This window comes from Silene latifolia, chromosome 3 (genome assembly GCF_048544455.1).
Source record: "Silene latifolia isolate original U9 population chromosome 3, ASM4854445v1, whole genome shotgun sequence".
In the NCBI taxonomy this organism is placed as follows: domain Eukaryota; kingdom Viridiplantae; phylum Streptophyta; class Magnoliopsida; order Caryophyllales; family Caryophyllaceae; genus Silene; species Silene latifolia.
The window spans coordinates 40,687,527-40,712,509 of NC_133528.1; the positions used below are offsets into that span (position 1 = coordinate 40,687,527).

At 44.2% G+C, this 24,983-nt stretch overlaps 2 protein-coding genes across 2 annotated transcripts; both read left to right on the forward strand.

Moving 5' to 3' along the window:
- The first annotated feature begins 205 nt into the window (after window positions 1-205).
- Window positions 206-23,607, forward strand: LOC141648981 (uncharacterized). The gene is made up of 5 exons (XM_074457687.1): window positions 206-301; window positions 482-817; window positions 974-1,462; window positions 22,948-23,194; window positions 23,327-23,607. Exons 1-5 carry the CDS (start codon window positions 206-208, stop codon window positions 23,605-23,607), a joined length of 1,449 nt encoding a protein of 482 aa, XP_074313788.1.
- A 24-nt stretch (window positions 23,608-23,631) lies between these two features.
- LOC141648982 (uncharacterized) lies at window positions 23,632-24,192 on the forward strand. Its single transcript, XM_074457688.1, has one exon. The coding sequence runs from the start codon at window positions 23,632-23,634 to the stop codon at window positions 24,190-24,192; it is 561 nt and encodes a 186-aa protein (XP_074313789.1).
- The last annotated feature ends 791 nt before the right edge of the window (window positions 24,193-24,983 follow it).

Consider the following 24,983-nt stretch of genomic DNA (forward strand, 5'->3'; position numbering starts at 1 on the left):
TTATGCTTTTCGATGAAAGGTGTAAAGTTGACTTGAACGGTTCCAAGTTCCCAAAAAACTTGGTGGCGACTCTAATTTGTCTTAATTCGATTCGAAAGAACCTCGAGTCGATTATGCCTAGTGTGGATCCCGCGGACGCAGTTCCCGAGGGCCTTGTCCACAGCTTGGAACTCGACTTTGGCTGTTGCCTGGCCTATGTCAGGTCATGCAGGATAATTTTGGGCCCAACAATAAGCATGGAAGTGATTCTAGAGTGTATAGCAAAATTGACAGGGTGCTTGTTGATGCTGAATGGTTACAGGTATTCCCTGATTGTTTTGCCCATTTTTTACCTGAAGAGTTATTTGATCACTGTCCGTGTATAATACAGTTCCAGAAAGAGATTAAGAGGAAGGGTGTACCATTTAAATACTTCAACATGTGGGCTATGTTGGAGTAATTTGAGGAAGTTGTTTCCAATCAGTGGGGTGCTTTTGTTCAGGGAACACCTATGTTTAAGGTGATAAGGAAATTAAAAATTTTGAAGTCTAAGTTGAAGTTGCTAAATAAGGACAATTTTAGTGATATTGAAAACATTACTCAGGTCACTGAAATTGCCCTGAAGGAATTCCAAAAACAACTTATCAAAGACCCTCTGAATAAGGAATTATGTGACTCTGAAGCTTTGTGTGCTAAGGAGCTCCACTTCCTTAAACAAGCTAGGTCTCAATATTTACTGCAAAAATCAAAAGAGAATTGGATGAAGGATGGGGATGATAACACTGCATTCTATCATGCTAGCATCAAGCATAGAAGAATGAGGAATAGAGTGTATCAGGTAAAAAATTAAGAGGGCCTGCTTTGCAAACAACAGTCTGACATTCAGTATGCCTTTGAAGAATTTTATAAAGGCCTACTTGGATCATCAAAGTCCGTGGTGCCTATTAATTTTGAGATTGTCAGTAAAGGAACTTGCTTAACTGGTTTGCATCAGGAGATCTTACTGAGAGGGGTCATTGATGAGGAGGTCAAGACTGCCATGTTCTCTATACCTGGCAACAAAGCCCCTGGCTCTGATGGGTATAGCAGCCAGTTTTTCAAAGATACTTGGCATATTGTAGGTAAAGATGTAATTCATGCAGTCAGGAGTGTCTTTACATCTGGAAAATTGCTGAAGTCTTGTAATTCTACCATCCTTACTTTGGTTCCTAAGGTGGATGTGCCTGAGTCTGTGACACAGTTTAGGCCTATATCATGTTGTAACACTATTTATAAATGTGTTGCAAAGGTTATGTGTGCTAGATTGAGTCTTATTTTGCCTGATATCATCAGTCCTTCCCAAAGTGCTTTTATCAAAGGGAGAGGCATTGGAGGGAATATTTTGCTATGTCAGGATTTGGTTAAGATGTACAAAAGGAAGGCATGCTCACCCAGGATCATGATGAAAATTGACCTACAAAAAGCATATGATTATGTTGAGTGGGTATTTCTTTAGGATATTGTAGATACCCAGTATCTGCTGAGACTCCAACAAACACCCGATGATTATCGGACTACAACATGTTTTGGGATCGCAGCGTTTGATCGACAGTTTGTGTACAACTTTACGTCGGAAAACTTAAAACGATTTCGAAAACAAAACATTTCAAAACATTTCAAAAATACCTGGAGTGTTTAATGCACGGCGACGGGGTCGCAATGACACTAACTAGAGTCAAAACCGACACCGGACCAAAAACCGACTCGAAAATTCAAATCCCGACTCCAACAACGAGTCAAACCGAGTCACCACAAAAACAAAATATCTTCAAGCCTTCTATGCTAAGTTTTCCCGGATTCATGAATGGTCAAGTACCAAACATGTGACTACAAAACCTAGGATAGAACAAATCATGATTGCGTTTGTTGTGAAAGCGACAACACAACCCGAAGACCCGCGGCATGGCTCGCGCCTCTTTGAGCAGCCCAGGTGGCCACGTCGCTCAAAACTCACACAACCACTCATTCTCCTATAAATACCCCTCAAATGCCACCGATTTGAGACTTACGCGAGTGTCCGCCCCCTCTTTTCTCCCTTAAAATTCTCGACTCGACTTCTTAAGTCACAACCCGACGCGTATTTACGACCTACCGATCGTAAATACAAGCCTTACACATTGTTTGGTACCGTCATCGTGTATTAAATCACTTGTCCGACCACTTTGACCACTACACCATCACTAAACTTTTAAAACACTCTTTTACTTACCAAAAACGGTTTTAAACCGAGTTTTTTCCGATCAAACGAGTTGTTACACTTACGTCGGTCACTCGCTATAACCAAACATGTACGTATGAGGGTATAAAAATCCTCTTTTATTATGTTTTCATTTGTTTCATGACTTTAACATGCTAGAACATGCATAACATGAACCAAAACATGGAATAAACGAGCCAAAACTGATTTTTGGTCTGAGGCAGAAGCCCCTTCGGTCGCCAACAGGCTCGCGCCTAAATGGGGTACTCTGACCAGAGATCAACCGTGTTTGCTCTCGTCATTTCCCTTAATCCATTTTTCATATTTGTAATCGTTTTTTACCATTTCAAGTATTTTCGAAACCTTTTGTTTCATTTCACATGTTTTAACCATAAAGCATTTTTCACCCTTGGTTCTTCATACCATGACGGTTAAATCCGTGTTTTGGTGATAATATTTGGTTAATGACATTTAATAGCTATTTTAAAGCCTTTTATTCCATTCTTCACATTTTTCAAACAAACATATTAGTCACCAACACAAAGTCATCCTTGGTTATACATACCATGCCGGATTTTAACCCGGGTACGATGATGAGTACTGACTAATTACATTCAAAATGGACTTAAAACAATTAGTCCATAATCATTTTCAAAACTATTCATGTCAAGCTTATCAAACCGAACCCGATACCGAATATTATCAAATAATGATGATTATTCGAGTCTAGTTCTTCAAATCGACAAATGCGGTCTAAACGACCCTTTCAAAATCAAACCGGGTTCAAATACCTATTTTTAACACGTTTTATAACGTTTTCTAAATAGTCAGAACACGGCATAAACCGTTGGCTAACCCGCGCCTCAAGCAGGCCTTTTCTTTCTCATTTTCAAAACCAGAGGGAGGCCCTTTACACCGCCGGCTGGCTCGCGCCACTTATAGCCGTCTGGTACAGGGCTTGTTCCCTTCCAGCATTAGTCTAGGACGATCCCGACTCCGGTTAGCCCGGATATAGGACGGATCAGATGACTATTCGTTTGTTCAAAACCATATTTGCAAAATGCCTTACTAAGACAAATGGATCGTGTTATGCACCCTAAACCTAATACGGTAAATGGATGTTTAATTTCCGTCTTGCATGCAAATCAACCATTAATCCAACTCGACATCTTATACTTGATACTTGGATTAAATCAACCGACTTAGAAAGCTCTCACATGTTAGGTTTAAATCATTGGATGCGCATTCATGCATTTAAACCGTTTTATCAACTTCTGCATTCAACCAACCAAAATCGATCAGTAGAGGCCGCTAAACGCGGGCGGGATTGGGTGTATGATTAAAGGGCTTCCCAATACGTACCTTCACCTCTTACTCAGAAACTTTAGATAATGGACGACCTTATCCAGGGCGTACGAGAGTCATTCTAGAGATAGGATGCTAAAGAGGGACGATTTCCTTATCTTTAGTACCTATGTTAAACGCTGCTTTGTGCTTCGATTTGACCGAGGTATAAAGTGGAATTCAAACGGGTTCCAGGCATCCCACAAATGCTTGGTGGCGACTTCGAACATCTCTAATCATTTCGAGACCCTTACCGAGACAAAACCGACCGATCTAAAACGATCCGGTCGAAGGCATCTTTACGCCGCCGAGCGTGGCTTTCAAAAAGACCGTTGTATGTCCACAGATCGGCTGGGCTTGCAGGTGGGCCATGTCCACAGACTGGCGACTCCGCTGGGGAAAACTAGGACACTTACGTCTTTGTGATCCCTAGATGGTGAGACTCGAACGAGGTCTTGGTTGGAATGCATTAATGGATATTAAGGTCATGGTCGGGTTCCTTGTCCGGGCCCACAACCTAACCCTTTTCGACCAATTGGCTCGTCCCGTCGGCGTGAGTTTTCTCATCCCCGCGTTTCGAATCCCGATTGAGTCAAGCATACCATTAACGTTACACATTTCTGTTTCGTCAAAGAGCTTTCATCACTTTCGAGCACGAGGCTAGGGCACCCTCCTTACACATTTTGTTTGGATTGGTATCCCTCTCGCAAATCGGGGTTTGATTGCTTGGTGTGTAACCCACCCTTTTAAGCCAAAACCCGTGTCAGCATGATGCATAATATAATGAAATTGTGAGTGCTTATGTGCTACTTGATCATAATTCCTTCTGTGTCATTTCAAACTTTCAAAACACCTTTTTGCGCCGTTATAATGGCCATTTCAAACCTCGGTCTTTCGCCGACCGATGCACGCCTTTCTAGGCCGTCGTAATGACGATTTTTCAAACTCGATTTTGTATAACCATTTCAACACGCCTTTCTAGGCCGTCGTAATGACGATTTTCAAACTCGATTTTGTATAACCATTTCAACACGCCTTTCTAGGCCGTCATAATGACGATTTTCAAACCCGGTTTTGTATAACCATTTCAAATCACCTTTTTACGCCGTTATAATCGCCGCGTCTAGACACGAATTTTAACCCATTTCGCGCCGACAATGGCTCTTTCAAAACCCGAGAAAAGCACACACCCTTTTCTCGAGACACTTTCGGGATCCCGAGGACCATACACCGTCCCCGAGACCACTTCAAACATTTCAAACTCGATTTTCAGAACATACAATTTTGAATTTCAAAACCATCTTGGGAAACAGTACACTGTTTTCCGAGCCGACTCAAACTCAAACCGTCTTTTGCAAATAAACTTAAGACAACCCCTTTCAACTGATCGACTTGCGGAGATTTCTATCTTCGGAAGCCGCCCATTAAAGCGACAAATGAATCTTTTTGAAAATTTCTATTTTCGAAAACTTCAGTCCACCATTCCAATTCCGCCTCGTGTCTATCGAGTCAAAGCAAACGTACTTATGGGTCTTTACTTATGAGTCGTCTCACCACGAGACCCGTCCAATGGCGTCACGCCGTCATGATTGGACTCGTGTCAAAGGTTCGGTGAAACACCGTCACGTCATAAATCGAGTCGGCACCGAGGTACCACACACGGTCACCCCGTCTTGTTGAGTCGATCTTGGTCTCGTCCTCTGTGTTGTCTGCGTTCAGTCTTGGAACCGTGTCGGATTGAGTTGTAATGTGAGCCATTTTTCTGCCTCAGAGCCATGGCCCCGTCTTCAGCTTCATCCAACAACAACAATGATAACAACAGAGATGTCATAACTGATCAGCTAGCCAGCCTGCTTACCGCTCTTAAGGTCACCCTGAATCGCGTCGAGACCCGTATCGACGCCATAGAGAACAAGGAAATTGGGGAACATAATACCCCACCTCTGACTGAGACTGAAAAGAGGCTGAAACTCTTGGAAGAACAACTCCTAGTCCGGGGTAACAACATCCACCTTGAAAATAACCGAAGGTTCGAACCTGTTGGGGACCAGTTACCTTATAACTTCATCCTGACTGATGTGCCTAAGTTCAAGGGAGTGGAGGACCCACTTAACCACATCCGTGCTTTCAAAGACTACATGGCCATTAAGGGGGTCAAATAGGAACTTTTTACCAGGATCTTCCCATCCTCTTTGGAGCCGATTCCTCGCCAATGGTACTACTCCTTGGACCCGAAAAACCTTACCACTTGGGATGAGATCGCAGTTGAGTTTGCCAAATAGTATGCCGACAATGTCGAGATCCAGGCCAACGCCCGTACTCTCGAGGTGTTAACCCAAAACGACAAGGAAGGATTCACTGAGTTCCTAACCCGTTGGAGGAGGGTGAGTACTCAGTTGGTCAGTAAGCCGAGTGAGTCAACTCTAGTGGAAAAATTTGTCAACAACCTCCGCCCGGTTTATGCCAACCTGCTGAGGTATCAGAATATCAAAACTTTTCAAGATCTGCAGATTCTGGGGACACGTATTGAGGATGACCTCTGAAAAGGTGTCTTAGCAAAGACCACCGACAGGGGTTATCAAGGATCCACCTCAACCGGATCTCGCCCTTACGGTCAGACAAACAAGATTGATGAGGTTAACCTCGCCGAACCATCTTCCAAGAAAATTGAACGCCCCCAGAGAGTGTTCACCAACATAGGGTCAACTTATGCAAATGCCCTGAAAAGGCTCATGGACCAAGGGAAGCTACAACCGATCGGGCCCACCCCGGACCCGGCCGACGCCAAGAAATCCCGATTTTGGAACCCCAACGCCTACTGCCAGTATCATCGAGGGAAAGGGCATGATACCGAAAATTTCTTTAAACTCAAGCACCTCATTCAGGACATGATTGAGAAGGGAGATTTGCCTATACCCCCACCAACTAAACCGAACAACAAGACGAATCCTCTGGTAATTCACGCCATCTCTGACGATGAGCCGACCCTAGACTGCTCTCATCTCATCTTGCCAATTGACGACGAGGTGAATGTTCTGGAAAAGGATCCTTCGGACGGAGTGTTTATGTTCAGTGCTGCCACTATGCTCACTATGTTTCAGCAAGTTGAGGAGGCCATTGCCATCCTTTCTGAGAGAATCACCCGACTCGACGACGCCTACCGTCGACTCATCTTCAATCCCCCGGCACCACGTCCAAGGGAGAATTCCCCAAGCATTCAAAAATACCCACCCCAGGATGGATTGCTCTCGCGACCATTCTGGCATAGACCCCACGAAAATCACCTTCAAAATAACCACCTTTACGAGAATTACCCTCAAAATAACTACCCTCACAAAAATCGCCCTCACAAAAATATCCCCCACAAGAACTACCCACCGAGGAATACCCCTCCAAGGTATCCTCGAGACCCTGAAATTAACGGCATATGGCAGGATGATGTTGAGGATGTCTATGTCATCCTGGGGAAGGAAGAGCGGACAAAGGAAATCGGACATCTCACCCGGTCCGGACGCCCCTATCAAAATCCGAGCAACCCAACGGTCGTTCCAACAACGAATGACCAAATCGTCCCAGAGGTGGACACTCAACCAAAGGCTCCCGAGAACTTAATCCTGAAACAATTCCAGAAAGCAAAAGCCGAGATCTCAATTTGGCAGTTGATCGCAACGTCTTTTGAGCACCGACAGGCCTTGCTGCAGGCCTTGGGGAAATTAACCGTGCCCTCCACCTCTTCCCCAGAAGAAATAGTGGCACACATGACGAGAGACGCTCCTGATCTGAGTAACCCGGTCGTCTTCTCCGACGAGGATATCCCCCTGTTCGGAGCCAGTCATAACCTGGCCCTGTATATCACCGTACAATGCCTCCAGAAAAATATACCGAGGGTCCTCGTGGATGACGGCTCCGCCGTGAATGTCATTCCTCTCAAAACTACCCACAGGCTGCGTATCAAGGAATCTGATTTAATCCCAACAAATCAAGGAGTACGCGCCTACGACGGCACTCGTCGCAAGGTCGCTGGGCTAGTCACTTTGACCGTCGCAACCGGGCCATTAGAAAGACAAACCAGTTATCAAGTGGTCGACATCGACGCGTCCTTCAACATGCTCTTGGGACGTCCCTGGATTCATGTCGTCAAAGCGGTCACCTCAACGCTCCACCAAAAGATTAGGGTCCCCTTCAACGGGAAAACAATCACGATCCCCGCTTCCCCAATCAAAGCAGTTATGAGAAGAGGGGTAGCCTCCCAAGTCATTGAGGAGGACGACAATGAAATGTGGGGTTTCCAGGCTGTAAACGCCGTAACTGATGAATTGGCAACCTCTGATGGCGACCCGTTCACCAACCTCACGATCAACCGTATCATGATGCGTCAGAGTTATTTCCCGGGTTTGCCGCTCAATCCACTAAAGGACCCATTGCCTCCTTTGAAACAGGCTAAGGTCCCCAACATTCCCTTTGGGCTGGGATACGAACCTACTAATGAAGATATCCAGGAGATGAACCTCCTAGTCCGAAAACGCAAGAAGCACGGAGTCATCCTCCGTCCATACCACCTAACCCTCAACGGATACTTCGTCCCTGAGGGAGAGTCTGAACTCTGCCACGGCTTTTCGGAGCCAATCTACGACTCTGTGGCCAGGGCTAGATACCCGGGAGTGGAAGTCTTCCAGGACTGCTACTTTATCCCCGACAACATCGAAGCTGCATCAACTGAGTCCAAGCCGTCACCATGCCTCGACGGACAAGCTGTCACACTCCTATTTGGGGAAGATAACGTCAAGCACCTCGACTATGAGGACATTATCAACATCTCCCTGAAAGACAATCAGTTTGATCCAACCGCCTTGATCTCTGATACTGACCCGGAGAAAGCCACCCAGGGCTGGAGGAAGACCATCAAGTGTACCGATCGCCAAGGCCGCATTCTCAAGATCACAACTGGAGAAGGCCTTATGTTCAAGAAGGAAAGTGAAAAAGGATCTGAGTCTGAGTCTGAGTCGGAGTCAGAGACTGTTATAGCTCCTAACACTCCGGAAGTCCCAGTCAAGGACCCCTTCCCACTATTTTATCACAAAGTCGTGGCTGATTCAGAGGCTGAGTCTACTAAGGTCACCCCCACTCCCATGAAAGGTGACAACCTAGAGACTGTTCCAGGGGCCACTTCTTCTGTCGTGTCACCTCTGACTGACCACGAGATGTTTGTCCTCTCCGAGCTTTTCGCTCGTGTCAACTTAATGAACGCTAAGTTTGCTTATGATTCGTCTCATTTTAACTGCAATGCGATTCTGAGTGATTATGAGGAATTTGACTTGAGTGACTACCCACCTCACTTAGCCAAAGAACTTGACAAACGGGAAACCAGAACCCCCACCATTGAGGAAACCGAGCCTATTAACGTAGGAACCGACAATACACCTCAAGAACTTAGGATAGGGACAACCCTGGACCCCTCGGAAAGACAACAGTTCATTGACCTCCTCCACGAATACAAGGACGTGTTCGCCTGGTCTTACAGAGATATGCCTGGGATTGATAGAGAAATTGCAGAGCACCGGATACCCATCAAACCCGGGGCTAAACCTGTGAAACAGAAGCTACGTCGGATGCGTCCTGAGTGGGCCTTAAAAATCAAAGAAGAGGTGGACAAACAGTTCAAGGCTGGCTTCATCAAAGTGTCTGAATACTCTGACTGGGTGGCTAACATTGTGCCGGTACCAAAGAAAGACGGACGAATTCGGGTTTGCGTCGACTTCAGGGATCTGAACAAGGCAAGTCCAAAAGACGACTTCCCTTTGCCACATGTTGACATTCTGGTAGACAACACCGCCGAACATGCTCTCCTATCATTCATGGACGGGTATGCCGGGTACAACCAGATTAAAATGGTAGAGGAAGACATGCACAAGACTGCGTTCACTACACAGTGGGGTACATATTGCTACACGGTCATGCCTTTCGGCCTCATCAACGCCGGAGCAACCTATCAGAGAACCGCTACCACTCTCCTACATGATATGATGCACAAGGAGGTAGAGGTATATGTCGATGACATGATTATCAAATTAAAAGAACGGGACGGCCACATCAGCGCCCTCCGGAAATTCTTCGCTCGTTTGCGGAAATATAACATGAGACTAAAACATCAGAAGTGTGCATTCGGGGTCACCTCCGGAAAACTCTTGGGACATGTCGTCAGCAAAAGAGGCATTGAGATTGATCCAACCAAAATAAAAGCCCTTCAACAAATGCCTCTGCCTAAGAATGAGAAGGAGATTCGGGGATTTCTCAGTCAGGTCCAGTACATCAGTCGGTTCAATGCCAAGCTCACTATGATCTGTGAACCAATATTCAAGAAGCTTCGTGCCTCCGATCACACCGATTGGGACGACGACTGTCAGAAGGCATTCGACAGGATAAAGGAAATCCTATCCAAACCTCCTGTCCTCATGCCACCTCAACCAGGGATTCCTCTATCCCTGTACCTGACTGTTACTGACACAGCCATGGGAGCAATGCTAGCACAAACAGTTGGCAACGAGGAGCGAGCCATCTACTACATCAGCAAAAAGTTCATTGAGTACGAGACGAGGTATACCCAACTGGAAAAGACATGCCTTGCCCTAGTATGGTCAACAAAGAAGCTGCGGCATTACATGCTCAGCTACTCGGTCCACATCTACTCCAAGATGGACCCGGTTAAATACATCTTTGAAAAACCCGTGCTAAACGGAAGGCTATCTAGGTGGACACTCATGCTGTCCGAGTTCGATCTCAAGTTCGTACCCCTCAAGGTTATCAAGGGAAGAGCAGTCGCCGACTTCCTAGCAAAAAATCCCGTCAACGAGGATCCAACGACCGACACATGGTCACTTCCTGACGAAGACATCCTTTGTGCCGACCGGCGCATGGGACCTATATTTTGATGGTGCATCTAATCTGAGAGGCTTCGGGGTAGGAATATTTCTAATATCACTAGAGGGAGACCATGTTCCGATCTCGGTCAAGCTAGACTTCGCCGTCACCAACAATGCCGCTGAATATGAAGCATGCCTCATCGGCCTGCAAGCAGCCATCACACTTGGCATCAAGAGATTGAGGGTCCATGGCGATTCCTCACTCATCATCAATCAGGTATCCGGATCATGGAAAATCCGATCTGACAGCTTAGTTCCCTACCGAGCAAAGATCAATCAAGAGGTCGAGTTCTTCGACCAAGTCGACTACTTCCACTTGCCGCGAGAGGAAAATCAATTTGCTGATGCCCTGGCAAAGCTTGCCGCGCTCGTCAACATAACATCAATGCCCCTATGTGTCGAGAGAAGGAGCGAGCCAGCTCACATTTGCGCCATTATCGACGACGAGGAAAGCCATGATGAACCTTGGTACCAAGCCATCCTCAATTACAAAACCAAAAACGAATTTCCTCCCAACTCTGATTAAAGAGGACAAAGAGCCATCCGTTTACTTGCATCACAATTCGTGATAAACCAAAATCAACTCTACAAAAGAACACCCCAAGGAATTCTCCTCCTTTGCATTGACCATCACAAACCCAAAGAAGTCATGGGAGAGGTCCACGACGGAGAATGTGGCCCTCACATGAGTGCAATGATGCTTACATGGAAAATCATGCGGCTAGGTTACTACTGGACAACCATGGAAGCCGATTGCCATAACTATGTCAAACATTGCCACAATTGCCAAATCTTTGCCAATATACAACATATACCACCATCCCTTTTATACACCATGACGTCACCCTGGCCTTTCTCAACCTGGGGCATCGACATCATCGGGAAAGTCAACCCGGTAGGCACCAAGGGGCATTGCTTCGTCCTCGTCGCCATCGACTACTTCACCAAATGGGTGGAATCGCAGTCATATGCAGTCTTGACCGCCAAACAAGTGGCCAAGTTCATTCAAAACAACATCATCTGCCGATATGGGGTACCCCATGAAATCATCAGCAATCAAGGCTCTCACTTCTGGCCGGAAACTCAGGCTTTGCTGGACAAATACAAGATCAAACGACATCGATAATCCTCCTACCGTCCCCAAACCAACGGAGCGGTAGAGGCAGCGAACAAAACTCTTGTTACCATTATCAAGAAAATGCAAGACAACTACCGCGATTGGCCGAGCAAACTCCCATTCGCACTCTGGGGATACCGAACCTCCACTCGAACACCGACAGGCGCCACACCCTTCTACCTAGCATACGGTATGGAGGTGGTTCAACCGGTGGAGTTAGAGGTCCCATCTCTACGCATCCTACTGGAGAGTCAAGTCCCTGAGGCGGAATGGACCCGTCGAAGGTTCGAACAGCTCACTCTTCTAGACGAACGGCGACTCAACGCCCTTGCACAACGTCCAGCTATACGAACGACGTATACAACGGGCATTCAACAAGAAGGTTAAACCCAGAAACATCCAGGAGGGCGACTTGGTCCTCAAGTCAGTTCGAGCACCATTACCCGTCGATCCGAGGGGAAAATTCAAACCCAACTGGGTCGGGCCATACCTGGTCAAGAAAATACTTTCGGGGGGTGCAGTGAGACTGAGTGACCTAGACGGGGAGGACTTTACAAACCCGACCAACCTAGACCAACTCAAAAAATACTACCCTTGAGCCCTATCAACCAACAGCCTAGCCTAGTTTGCAACTAGCAACAACCTCAACCCTTTTCAAGTCAAGTTCCTCAATATGTTCTGATTTAAAATTGCATGTTTTATCGAGTCTAAGCTGCGGCACCTTACCCGTTTCGAATGTCCTTTGATCCGTCAAAGGCAACGTCCATTTGCACTACAAAAACAAACCCCCTGAACTACGAGCATGGTTTGATTTCGCCTCTTCAGGTGAATACGTAGGCAGTCCCTCTTATGCCTGAGGGATACAACCACAAAACCCAATTCAAATTCACAAAACCTTTCGAGCTACGAGCATGGTTTGATTTTGCCTCTTAAGGTGAATACGTAGGCAGTCCTTCCTTACACAAGGAGGATACAACCATTCCCACAATAAAAAAAAAACCATCCCCACAATAAAAAAAAAAAAACATCCCCCTCAAAAAAGAAAGGGAAAACCATTCCCTTTCCCACAAAAATACAAAAATGAGCCTTTCTCCCTTTCCACAAAATACCACTTTCCCAAGTGCAAATGCTGAGGACAATTCAAATCGAATTGCCTTCACAAAATGGATGGAAGAAACAAGAGTTCACAATTTTCGACACGAGCAATCCTCTTATTTAATTAATAATGGGAGGGATTACAATTTCAACAACAAATAAAGCACGACGAGTCTACAACTTGTCAAAGCTAAGGTGTCCACTAACACACCCCACATAGTAAAACTAGCACAAAACACACAACAACTAGCTAGTACAACATAATACAAACTCACAACAATAATACAACATAATAATAAAGTGGGTAATGGAGGTCTTCACTCTTCCATTCTACCCTTGCCTTTTCCTTCGAGATACATCTTCCCCTTGTTCTTCTTGTTGGCCCGCCTAGCATGGACTTCCTCCTCGGAACGGATCCTCAACGGATCTAAGACGGCGACGGCTTCCGGTCTAGCACAAGACCCCATATTTGACCCAAGACGAGCCAATGCACGGCTCACCTTATTCTTGGGGCCGGATCTCCTCCTCTTCGGTGGTCTCATCACATCGGGAGTAGCTCCATCAACATATTCCTCAAAGAAGGCACAGTTGGCCTTGCCAACCTCTCGGTACTTCAAGTCGACAACCTCGTCCTTACGGAATTTGGATCTCTCTTCCAAGGACGGAGCACGTGACCACTTGACATAAGCGGGAGTCACCCATGTCGTGGCAATGGGGTTTGGCACCTCCCAAAGCGGCCGAGTGGCCCACCACCTTTCGAAGAATTCCACAAGCTCGGAGTTCCGGAAAACATTCTCTTGGACAAGAGTATCTTGAGCGGGCACCTTTTGTTGACGCCCCATTTGCCACATGAGCCTTTCGGGATAAATGAAGGAAACAACCTTCAAACCCACCAACATCAAAGAACGAGGACTAGCACCCGAAGTGGGAAACCCCGTGAAGGACCTCAAGTGCCACCACGGCACCACCCAACGCATATGAGGACCACCCTCCTCCGTCAATCTTGCGGCCCAATAGGCCTCGGTGGAAGCAAAACTATCCGGGTACAACTTCTTCCTCATGGTAAGGTGACGAAAGGAGTAAGAAGAAGGATTAACCGGAGGCTCTACATACCTTAGCCTCTCCAATAGCCACACTTGGAGGATCCTTGGCGATCCAAAAGAGGGAGCTTCTCCACAAGAGCCTTCCTTGTCCAAAGCTTGAATAATCTCTCCAAGCACTTGGGGCTTCTCCAGGATTCCCGCTGTTGACTTGTCTCTTTCAACATGTGTTTTATCCTGACACCTCAAACCTCCCGCCAGGAACCTCGCGCCTCTTCAGGATGATCCAGGAAATTTTGTGTTTCTTCACACTCACATTTCCTTGTTTTTGAGTTTTACGAAATCCGACACGGTTTCTATGACGCAGCTTTAAACATACGGATTTTTCTTTCTTTTTTTAGGGGGGAAGGGCTAGTCGCCCCGATCCGCGATGGATCGTTTCCACGTCAGTCGAAATTCCGAAAATTTTTCGCTTTTTCGCAAATCAAAAATCGAAATCGAAAATTGATAACACGACATCAATTTTCCTCAAAAATTCAAGCACTCACAAATTCGAGTCTTGACCTCAAGAGCATACTCGCAAAAATCCTTTTCTAAAATTCTTTCCTGACGGTTTGAGTTTTATTTTTTCGAGTCAATTTTCAAAAATTTCGATGCAATTTAATTCACGACACGAGTTAATTGCTCAAATTTTCAAATCAATTCCTTTTGAATTCCAAACGCGACAATTTGTCACGGAATTTTCAAAATTCATTTCAAAATTTCAATTTTAACTTCAAGTCATCTTGGTTAATTTTGATTTTCAAACAAATGCTTTACGTGATTTTCAATCAAATGCTTTTACGTGTTTACGTTTATGCGTATATGCTATCTACTGCTTGTTTTCTGCACTAACGATGCAGGAACTGGTGCAAAGCAAAAGGAGAATGAACAGCCGACAAGCGCTCCTCCGAAACACAACACAAAAAGCCAAAAATCACGAAACAAACCACAATCCAAAAACACATATATACAAACCGCCTTACGCAAAATACATCAACAAACGTCTATCATACAGACACTGGTCTAAAACAAACGTCTATCATACAGACACTGGCCTAAAACAAACGTCTATCATACAGACACTGGCCTAAAACAAACGTCTATCATACAGACACTGGCCTAAAACAAACGTCTATCATACAGACATTGGCCTAAAACAAACGTCTATCATACAGACACTGGTCTAAGACAACGAACTGGAGGCTAACCGCCACCTACCGAACTAAGCACTCTCAATCCTCTCAAACGGAAAAGAAAGAGAGCAACATGGGGAACAAGGGAGCAACAGCGAAAGCAGAGGAGGTTACCATGACGATAACCCTCCGCTCCTGCTCCATGACAAAAAAGAAGACAATGCCTGGCAGATTTTGGATGATGAGGAAGCCAAGAACCATGATGCGATGCACCATCTGTGCGACCCCCAATCATCAGCCATCCTGCCCATGAGCCACGACGAAAAGGACAAACCGGCCATATTAGCCGCCTATCCGGATCTCTGCAGACAACGACCAACGATCGATACCCGATCATTGGCCGGACAAAGGCCTCCAGGGAGAAACACAACCAAGCCTGTAACAAAAAACAGTCGACTATCCCCCTCCGGGATCAACTTCCTTCTCCAAAGCCTCGACAACGGATCCCGTAGGACCCAAATGATATCCTGCAATAAAAAAGCAACAAAAAAACGTCAGCCAAAATTTCGGCATTACGACGGCATGAAATGGGTAAATCCAAAAACAACAACACAACCTGCAATGCAAAAGCAAGGGCAATCCCGCCCAAAATCCAACCAAACAAAACAGTTCACAAAAAAAACACAAAAACGACTCGCCCCTCTTTTCAAGCAAAAGACGAGTCAAAACCACAAAAACGGCATTTCAAGACCCATACAAGGTCTGCCAATAACCCAAAATACATTCCCGACACAATGGGGATTTTTCTGCGGCTCAAAAAAGCAATTCATACGCTAATTAGAGCCCGAGCCGGTCAAAAATTCAAAAACGACCGCAAAAAGGCAAACGTGATTTTGTCACGCTTCAACACGACCTAAATTACCAATAAGGTCCATTTCAAGGCAAACTGACTCAATTCAAGCCCAGACAGGCGCTTATTTGGCCAGACGTAAGATCGTCGCAAAAGGCAAAAATCCAATTTTGCCCACAAACATCCAACGAAGTCCCTTAAATGGCAAACACGGGTTTTCCCAACTACAATGCAACCTAGTGGGACCCACTACCCAAGCAAATAAACTTGGCATTGTGAAATGAGACGGCTTCTCGCCTCAATCACGTTTTTCGAGCCTAGGGAGCGGGAACGGGGACCAAAATGCAAACCAAAAGCACCCCTATACTCCTAAACAGGTTTCTAAACTAATGCAAACATCAATTTCACTCGAAATTGGCTCAATCAAAAACACCCAATTCGATTTTTTAGGGCAAAATCCGCCCTAATTCAACTAAGCTAACAATCAACAAATTTGAAAGGATTCAAGAGGAAATACTTACCTTGAGATGACATTTGCTGACAATGGCACAAGTGGAAGCAAGCTTGAAGGTCCTTTCACTACTACAAATACAGGCTATAACAACGGTCAAAAACCGTTGTTATATAAAAAAGCGGACGTTGTTAAAGCGTCCGTTGTAGAAGGTTTTAACAACGGTTGGTTATCTTAAGGAAACCGTTGTTAAAACTATTAACAACGGTTTTATGTATAAAAACCCGTTGTGGAAAGTGTGACTCAATTTTGGGGGGAAAGTTATAACAACGGTTGTAATATACAAAACCGTTGTTATAACTAAAGACAACGGTTTTTTAAATAAATAACCGTTGTTGTTTATTCTTAAAAAATAAAAAAAAATTAAATTAAATATTACTAGATGCATGCATAATTACGGCCCGTTAGAATTCCGATGCATGCATTATTACTGACATCACTGTGCATATGAACGGACAATATGGAATGAGAAGGGTTAGTAATAAGATTTGAAGCAGCATTGAGAGATATGATGATTATGGCACAACTTACTAACATATATATTAATTAAAAAACAACTCAACCCACACATTGCTTAGTATAAATACATTGCATTATCTCAACTAACATTTCCATTATCTCAATATATACATCTCCAAACCCTAACTGCTAAAACAAACTCCAAATAAATAACTCTACTTAATCTTTCAAAACAAACTCCAAACTCCAACAAAATGAATGATTTCATCCTTAAGACTCTTACTATGATCGAGAACAACAATAGTTTCATCCGCCGGTTGCTCCATATTGAGGAAAGTTTCAAGAGCTACCTTGCGGATGCTCGATCCGTCTTGAAGCACGCCAAAGAAGATGGCTTGACGGAGAAAGACAACGATTGCGGCTATATGACGATATAGCAACTGCTGAACGGAACCTCCAAATAGCCAAGGAGGAGAGGACGGATACGATAGAGCAGAATAAGATCCTCTATGAAAATATAAGAATTGCATTTTTATATATGTAATTTTTTTTTAATTTATGTATTTATAAATATATATATATATATTAATTATGTTTATCTTGCTTCTTCATCTTGCTTCTTCATTGTTTTACTAACTAAGTATGCGAACAATACTTAAACAAATAACATAATGGTCGATAAAAACACATACATGCAAAAGAAATAAATAGAAAAGGAAAATAATGACGATGAAACTAACAGTGACGGCGAGATTTACCTGATAAATACAGAACGTAAGAGACGATGAAATCAACAGTGACGGCGAGAAGAAAAAGCGACGATGAGAAAGAGAGAAAGAGAAAGTGTGTGTTTTGTGTTTGTTTGTCTGCTGTGTTTGTGTTTGTGTATTAAGGGTTGTGTTTTGTGGCTGCAGCAGACTTGTGTTTGTGTGGTTTATAGTATGGAAGGTATTGACAACGGTTATTAAACAACAACCGTTGTGAAATATGTTTTAACAACGGTTGTAAAAAACACCCGTTGTGATTACTTTTCACTAACTTTGCGCCAATTTTGCGCCAAATTATTAACAACGGTTGTTCATGTGTGACCCGTTGTTAAAACTAATAACAACGGTTTTTATAACCATACCCGTTGTAATTAATTTTAGTAAAATTCGCGCCATACATTCTACAACGTCTATTGTGATTTTCGTGAATAATCGTTGTTAAAGGGGCGTTGTAGTTACCTGGATTTGTAGTAGTGTTTAATGGCAATTTTGGCGAGTTTTCGAGGTTGAAGATGAATAATCATCCGCAGCTCAACCTCGCGTCTTTTTAACAAGAAATAGGGAAGCCGGCTTGCATCGCCAGGTGGCTCGCGCCTAAACCAGGCCTCCCCTTTTCTTTTTCAGCTAAATTTGGGCTTTGGCCCAATTTCCCATGACAAACTTCAAAATTTTCGTTGACGATATTGAATGTCGTCATCTCCTCGAAAACAAACAAAACAAATAGTGAAAATTTAAAACTCTCTATTTTCAAGCAAACGGCGATCGAAACCGCCAATTTAAAAAATAATGGCGAAATCAAAATTCACCATTTTCCTTCAAATTTTTCAAAATAATGGCGAAAATTCAAAAACCGCTATTTCAAGCAACGGCGGCACATAAACCGTCACTTCAATCGATAGTGAAGATTCCAAATTCACTATTTCTTTCAAAATGTCAATGGCGGCACATAAACCGTCACTTCAATCAATAGTGAAGATTCCAAATTCACTGTTTCTTTCAAAATGTCAACGGCGGCACATAAACCGTCACTTCAATCGATAGTGAAGATTCCAAATTCACTATTTCTTTCAAAATGTCAACGGCGGCGCATAAACCGTCACTTCAAACGCTATAGCAAAACTCAAATTTGCTATTTTCCTTCAAAATTAGAACAAACGGCGATTAAAACCGCCACTGCAAATTCAAACCGAATGGTGTGGTGAAGATTCCAAATCCACTATTCCTTCAAATACCAGCAGAGGGCTTCCTCGCGGAACCCGCTCATTCCAAAAACAGTGATAGTGAAAATCCAAGCTCACTATTTCCACAGCGGCATCACGAGTTCGCTACTTTCAAAACAAGCCCATTCGACGCGGCTACTCCCATGGTCCATTAACCGACCATACCACTAGCTGGCGAGCCTTTGTCCGCAACCTTTTCAAGGATACATCCCGAAGATGCCTCGGGTACATTTCCTTACCTTTTCAAGGATACATCCCGGAGATGCCTCGGGTACATTTCCTTACCTTTTCAAGGATACATCCCGAAGATGCCTCGGGTACATTTCCTTACCTTTTCAAGGACACATCCCGAAGATGCCTCGGGTACATTTCCTTATCATTGGCTGGCGAGCCTTTGTCCGCAACCTTTCAGGGACAGATCCCGAAGATGCCTCGGGTACATTTCCTTACAACGGCTGGCGAGCCTTACAACGCACCATGGCTGGCGAGCCTTATAACGCACCACGGCTGGCGAGCCTTACAACGCATCGTGGCTGGCGAGCCCTCCTCACATACGCACCACGGCTGGCGAGCCTTACAACGCACCATGGCTGGCGAGCCTTACAACGCACCACGGCTGGCGGGCCTTACAACGCATCGCGGCTGGCGAGCCTTACAACGCACCATGGTTGGCCAGCCTTACAACGCACCATGGCTGGCGAGCCTTACAACGCATCGCGGCTGGCGAGCCCTCCTCACATACGCACCATGGCTGGCGAGCCTTACAACGCATCGCGCTTGGCGAGCCCTCCTCACATACGCTTCGCGGCTGGCGAGCCCTCCTCACATACGCACCACGGTTGGCGAGCCTTACAACGCATCACGGCTGGTGAGCCCTCCTCACATACGCACCATGGCTGGCGAGCCTTTGTCCGCAACCTTCCAAGGACACATCCCAAAGATGCCTCGGGTACATTTCCTTATCTCGGCTGGCGAGCCTTGCAACGCATCACGGCTGGCGAGCCTTACAACGCACCATGGCTGGCGAGCCTTACAACGCACCACGGCTGGCGAGCCTTACAACGCATCGCGGCTGGCGAGCCCTCCTCACATACGCACCATGGCTGGCGAGCCTTTGTCCGCACCCTTCCAAGGACACATCCCGAAGATACTTCGGGTACATTTCCTTGTCTCGGCTGGCGAGCCTTACAACGCACCGCGGCTGGCGAGCCCTCCTCACATACGCACCGCAGCTGGCGAGCATTTATCCGCAACCATGCAAGGACATATCCGAAGATGCCTCAGGTATGACTCCTTCTTATGGCTAGCGAGCCTTCGTACGTAGTCTAATGGACTTTAAACGACCCGAACAGGAAGTCGACAGACTCTAAACTGTTCCCGACGACAGGTCCTTGACTCGTACCCTTGAGTCGCCTCGGCGTCGCCCTTCCCGACGGCAGGTCCTTGGCCCGAATCCTTTCGAGCCGCCTCGATGTCGCTTAGGTCTTCAGGTTGTAATCTTCGATTGACCTGGGGACTCTACTTTGACTTTCGCCCTGTCCAAGCCTCAGTCAAAGTGGGGCCTCTGTAGATACCCAGTATCTGCTGAGACTCCAACAAACACCCGATGATTATCGGACTACAACATGTTTTGGGATCGCAGCGTTTGATCGACAGTTTGGGTACAACTTTACGTCGGAAAACTTAAAACGATTTCGAAAATAAAACATTTCAAAATATTTCAAAAATACCTGGAGTGTTTAATGCACGGCGACGGGGTCGCAATGACACTAACTAGAGTCAAAACCGACACCGGACCAAAAACCGACTCAAAAATTCAAATCCCGACTCCAACAACGAGTCAAACCGAGTCAACCACAAAAACAAAATATCTTCAAGCCTTCTATGCTAAGTTTTACCAGATTCATGAATGGTCAAGTACCAAACATGTGACTACAAAACCTAGGATAGAACAAATCATGATTGCGTTTGTTGTGAAAGCGACAACACAACTCGAAGACCCGCGGCATGGCTCGCGCCTCTTTGAGCAGCCCAGGTGGCCACGTCGCTCAAAACTCACACAACCACTCATTCTCCTATAAATACCCCTCAAATGCCACCCATTTGAGACTTACGCGAGTGTCCGCCCCCTCTTTTCTCCCTTAAAATTCTCGACTCGACTTCTTAAGTCACAACCCGACGCGTATTTATGGCCTACCGATCGTAAATACAAGCCTTACACATTGTTTGGTACCGTCATCGTGCATTAAATCACTTGTCCGACCACTTTGACCACTACACCATCACTAAACTTTTAAAACACTCTTTTACTTACCAAAAGCGGTTTTAAACCGAGTTTTTTCCGATCAAACGAGTTGTTACACTTACGTCTGTCACTCGCCATAACCAAATATGTAAGTATGAGGGTGTAAAAATCCTCTTTTATTATGTTTTCATTTGTTTCATGACTTTAACATGCTAGAACATGCATAACATGAACCAAAACATGGAATAAACGAGCCAAAACTGATTTTTGGTCTGAGGTAGAAGCCCCTTAGGTCGCCAACAGGCTCGCGCCTAAATGGGGTACTCAGACCAGAGATCAACCGTGTTTGCTCTCATCATTTCCCTTAATCCATTTTTCATATTTGTAATCGGTTTTTACCATTTCAAGTATTTTCGAAACCTTTTGTTTCATTTCACATGTTTTAACCATAAAGCATTTTTCACCCTTGGTTCTTCATACCATGACGGTTAAATCCGTGTTTTGGTGATAATATTTGGTTAATGACATTTAAGAGGTATTTTAAAGCCCTTTATTCCATTCTTCACATTTTTCAAACAAACATATTAGTCACCAACACAAAGTCATCCTTGGTTATACATACCATGCCGGATTTTAACCTGGGTACGATGATGAGTACCGACTAATTACATTCAAAATGGACTTAAAACAATTAGTCCATAATCATTTTCAAAACTATTCATGTCAAGTTTGTCAAACCGAACTCGACACCGAATATTATCAAATAATGATGGTTATTCGAGTCTAGTTCTTCAAATCGACAAATGCGGTCTAAACGACCCTTTCAAAATCAAACCGGGTTCAAATAGCCATTTTTAACACGTTTTATAACGTTTTCTAAATAGTCAGAACACGGCATACAACCGTTGGCTAACCCGCGCCTCAAGCAGGCCTTTTCTTTCTCATTTTCAAAACCAGAGGGAGGCCCCTTACACCGCCGGCTGGCTCGCGCCTCTTATAGTCGTCTGGTACAGGGCCTGTTCCCTTCCAGCATTAGTCTAGGACGATCCCGACTCCAGTTAACCCGGATATAGGACGGATCAGATGACTATTCGTTTGTTCAAAACCATATTTGCAAAATGCCTTACTAAGACAAATGGATCGTGTTATGCACCCTAAACCTAATACGGTAAATGGATGTTTAATTTCCGTCTTGCATGCAAATCAACCATTAATCCAACTCGACATCTTATACTTGATACTTGGATTAAATCAACCGACTTAGAAAGCTCTCACATGTTAGGTTTTAATCATTGGATGCGCATTCATGCATTTAAACCATTTTATCAACTTCTGCATTCAACCAACCAAGATCGATCAGTAGAGTCCGCTAAACGCGGGCGGGATTGGGTGTCTGATTAAAGGGCTTCCCAATACGTACCTTCACCTCTTACTCAGAAACTTTGAATAGTGGACGACCTTATCCAAAGCGTACGAGAGTCATTCTAGAGATAGGATGCTAAAGAGGGACGATTTCCTTATCTTTAGTACCTATATCAAACGCTGCTTTGTGCTTCGATTTGACCGAGGTATAAAGTGGAATTCGAATGGGTTCCGGGCATCCCACAAATGCTTGGTGGCGACTCCGAACATCTCTAATCGTTTCGAGACCCTTACCGAGACGAAACCGACCGATCTAAAACGATCCGGTCGAAGGCATCTTTACGCCACCGAGCGTGGCTTTCAAAAAGATTGTTGTATATCCACAGATCGGCTGGGCTTGCAGGTGGGCCATGTCCACAAATATGCTTAAGGCTTTGAATTTCCCTAAGTTGGTCATTGATATTCTGATGCAATGTTGTAACTACTCCAGCTTACTCTATTGCCTTAAATAGGGAAGTATTTGGGTATTTTCAAGGAAAAAGAGGACTTAGGCAAGGGGATCCCCTCTCCCCCTTGCTTTTCACTATCTGCTTGGAATATTTAAGTAGAATTTTGGAGTGGGTGCAGCAAAGGAAGGAGTTCAGGTTTCACCCTTTTTGCAAGAGTGTGAATTTGAGCCATTTATACTTTGCTGATGACCTCATCATGTTATATAGAGGGGATACACAGTCTATGATGTTATTTCTAAGGGCTTTCAAAACTTTCTCTAATGCATCAGGACTGTGTATGAATCAGGGGAAGTCCAGCATTTACAGTAATGGGATTGATGATCATAGTATGTCAGTGTTGGCCAAACTTTTTGGAATGAAAAGAGGTGCCATTCCTTTTAAGTATTTGGGGGTTAGCATTACCCCAAATAGATTGGGTGTGAATGAATGCCAGGGAATTATTGATAAGGTTGTGGCTCGAATTTGAGGGATTGAAGCTCGTAAGTTGTCTTATGCAGGGAGATTGGTTCTCATCAAGTCTGTGCTACACAATTTACATAATAATTGGGCTAGAATTTTCATTCTCCCTAAGACTGTGCTTCAAATGATTGATGGATTATGCAGGAAGTTTTTATGGCATGGTAATGAAATGAAGGACAACCCAGCTCTGGTGGCTTGGGAAAATATCTGCAAACCAGAAAGGAAAGGAGGGTTAGGTCTGAAATATTTATATTGGTGGAACATTGTTGCAGTTGCAAAGTATACCTGGTGGATTGCTCGGAAAACTGATCATCTCTAGGTCAGGTGGATTCATGCAGTGTATATGAAGGATAAAGATTGGGAGGAGTATGAACCTGGACAAGGGGCTAGATGGGCATGGAAGAAGATTTGTTGGGTTAAAAATTTGATCAACCCTTTCCTGTTCAGTGGTGGCTGTGCTGATTATAGCATTAAGTTGGGTTATTCATGGCTTGTGGATGAGGGACTTGACAAAGCATGGCACCCCTGGATTGCTAACAAGTTTATGATACCCAGACATGGTTTCATTTTGTGGTTAGTTGCCCATAAGAGGTTGCTGACTCGGGACAGACTCATGAGAATGGGTGTGACACAAACCAATATATGCTTCCTCTGTGGAACGGATGCTGAATCTGTGGAACATTTATTCTTTCAGTGTGATTTCAGCAAAAGGTGTAAGGCTCTGCTATCTGAATGGCTGCAAATGGACATTCCTGAGCAGCAGGTTCTAGACTGGTGGATTAAATACAGGAATAGATCTTTAATAGTGAAGAAGATTGTGGTTGCTGCTGTGATAACTCTGATTTATGGCATTTGGAGGTGCAGGAATCAAGCAGGATGGAGGGATATGTTCTTACCCCTGTGACTGTAGTTAAAAACTGTAAGGATGAACTTAAAATGAGAATGAGGTGTAGTAGCGTTGTTTCATCTGTTAGAGGTGTGCAAAAATGGTGGGATCAAATTTGTATGCATTGAGACTTGTACTCTAAGGTATCTAGCCTTAGGAAAATTGTAAGGGTGGTTTTATATTAATGAAAGCTTACATTTTCTCAAAAAAAAAAAAACATTCATGGTAACTTGCATTTGTTGAACCACCAAAATAGTACTCATATTACCACGGATTTTGCACCAAGTGGCTTTGGTAATTGACTCTTGTCAAGAAAACGATGGCATGTTAAAAGTCATTAGATATTTAGATTGCGGTTATGTTTTCATCGTGGTGGATTTAATCATTTTTCCCCTTATTTTTATTGTGACTTCATTTAATTGTACGTAAATCAATGTTGATTATCTAACGTTGGGCATACCATAAGGTCGTGAATACAAGCTCATCCATTGAATGATGTCACATGATATTAATTGGTATTTACTCATAATATTTAAAATTTGAAACTCTTAAACTTTTTTTTTAGTATAAATTGTTCACATTAATATTGGGGTTTTAAATATATTTGTAAAATTTGTTAATATTAGATGTTTAGAGTTTTATTACGTATAGTGACATTTATAGTGCATATACGAACTTTATCTGTTATGTATATTATTGAACCTACAGTTTTATACATGTGCTAAACAAGTTTTGAAAAAGGACATATCATATAATTTTGGGCCTGAAATTCCAAAGATTTATTTTACAAAGATGAGAGATATGTCCAC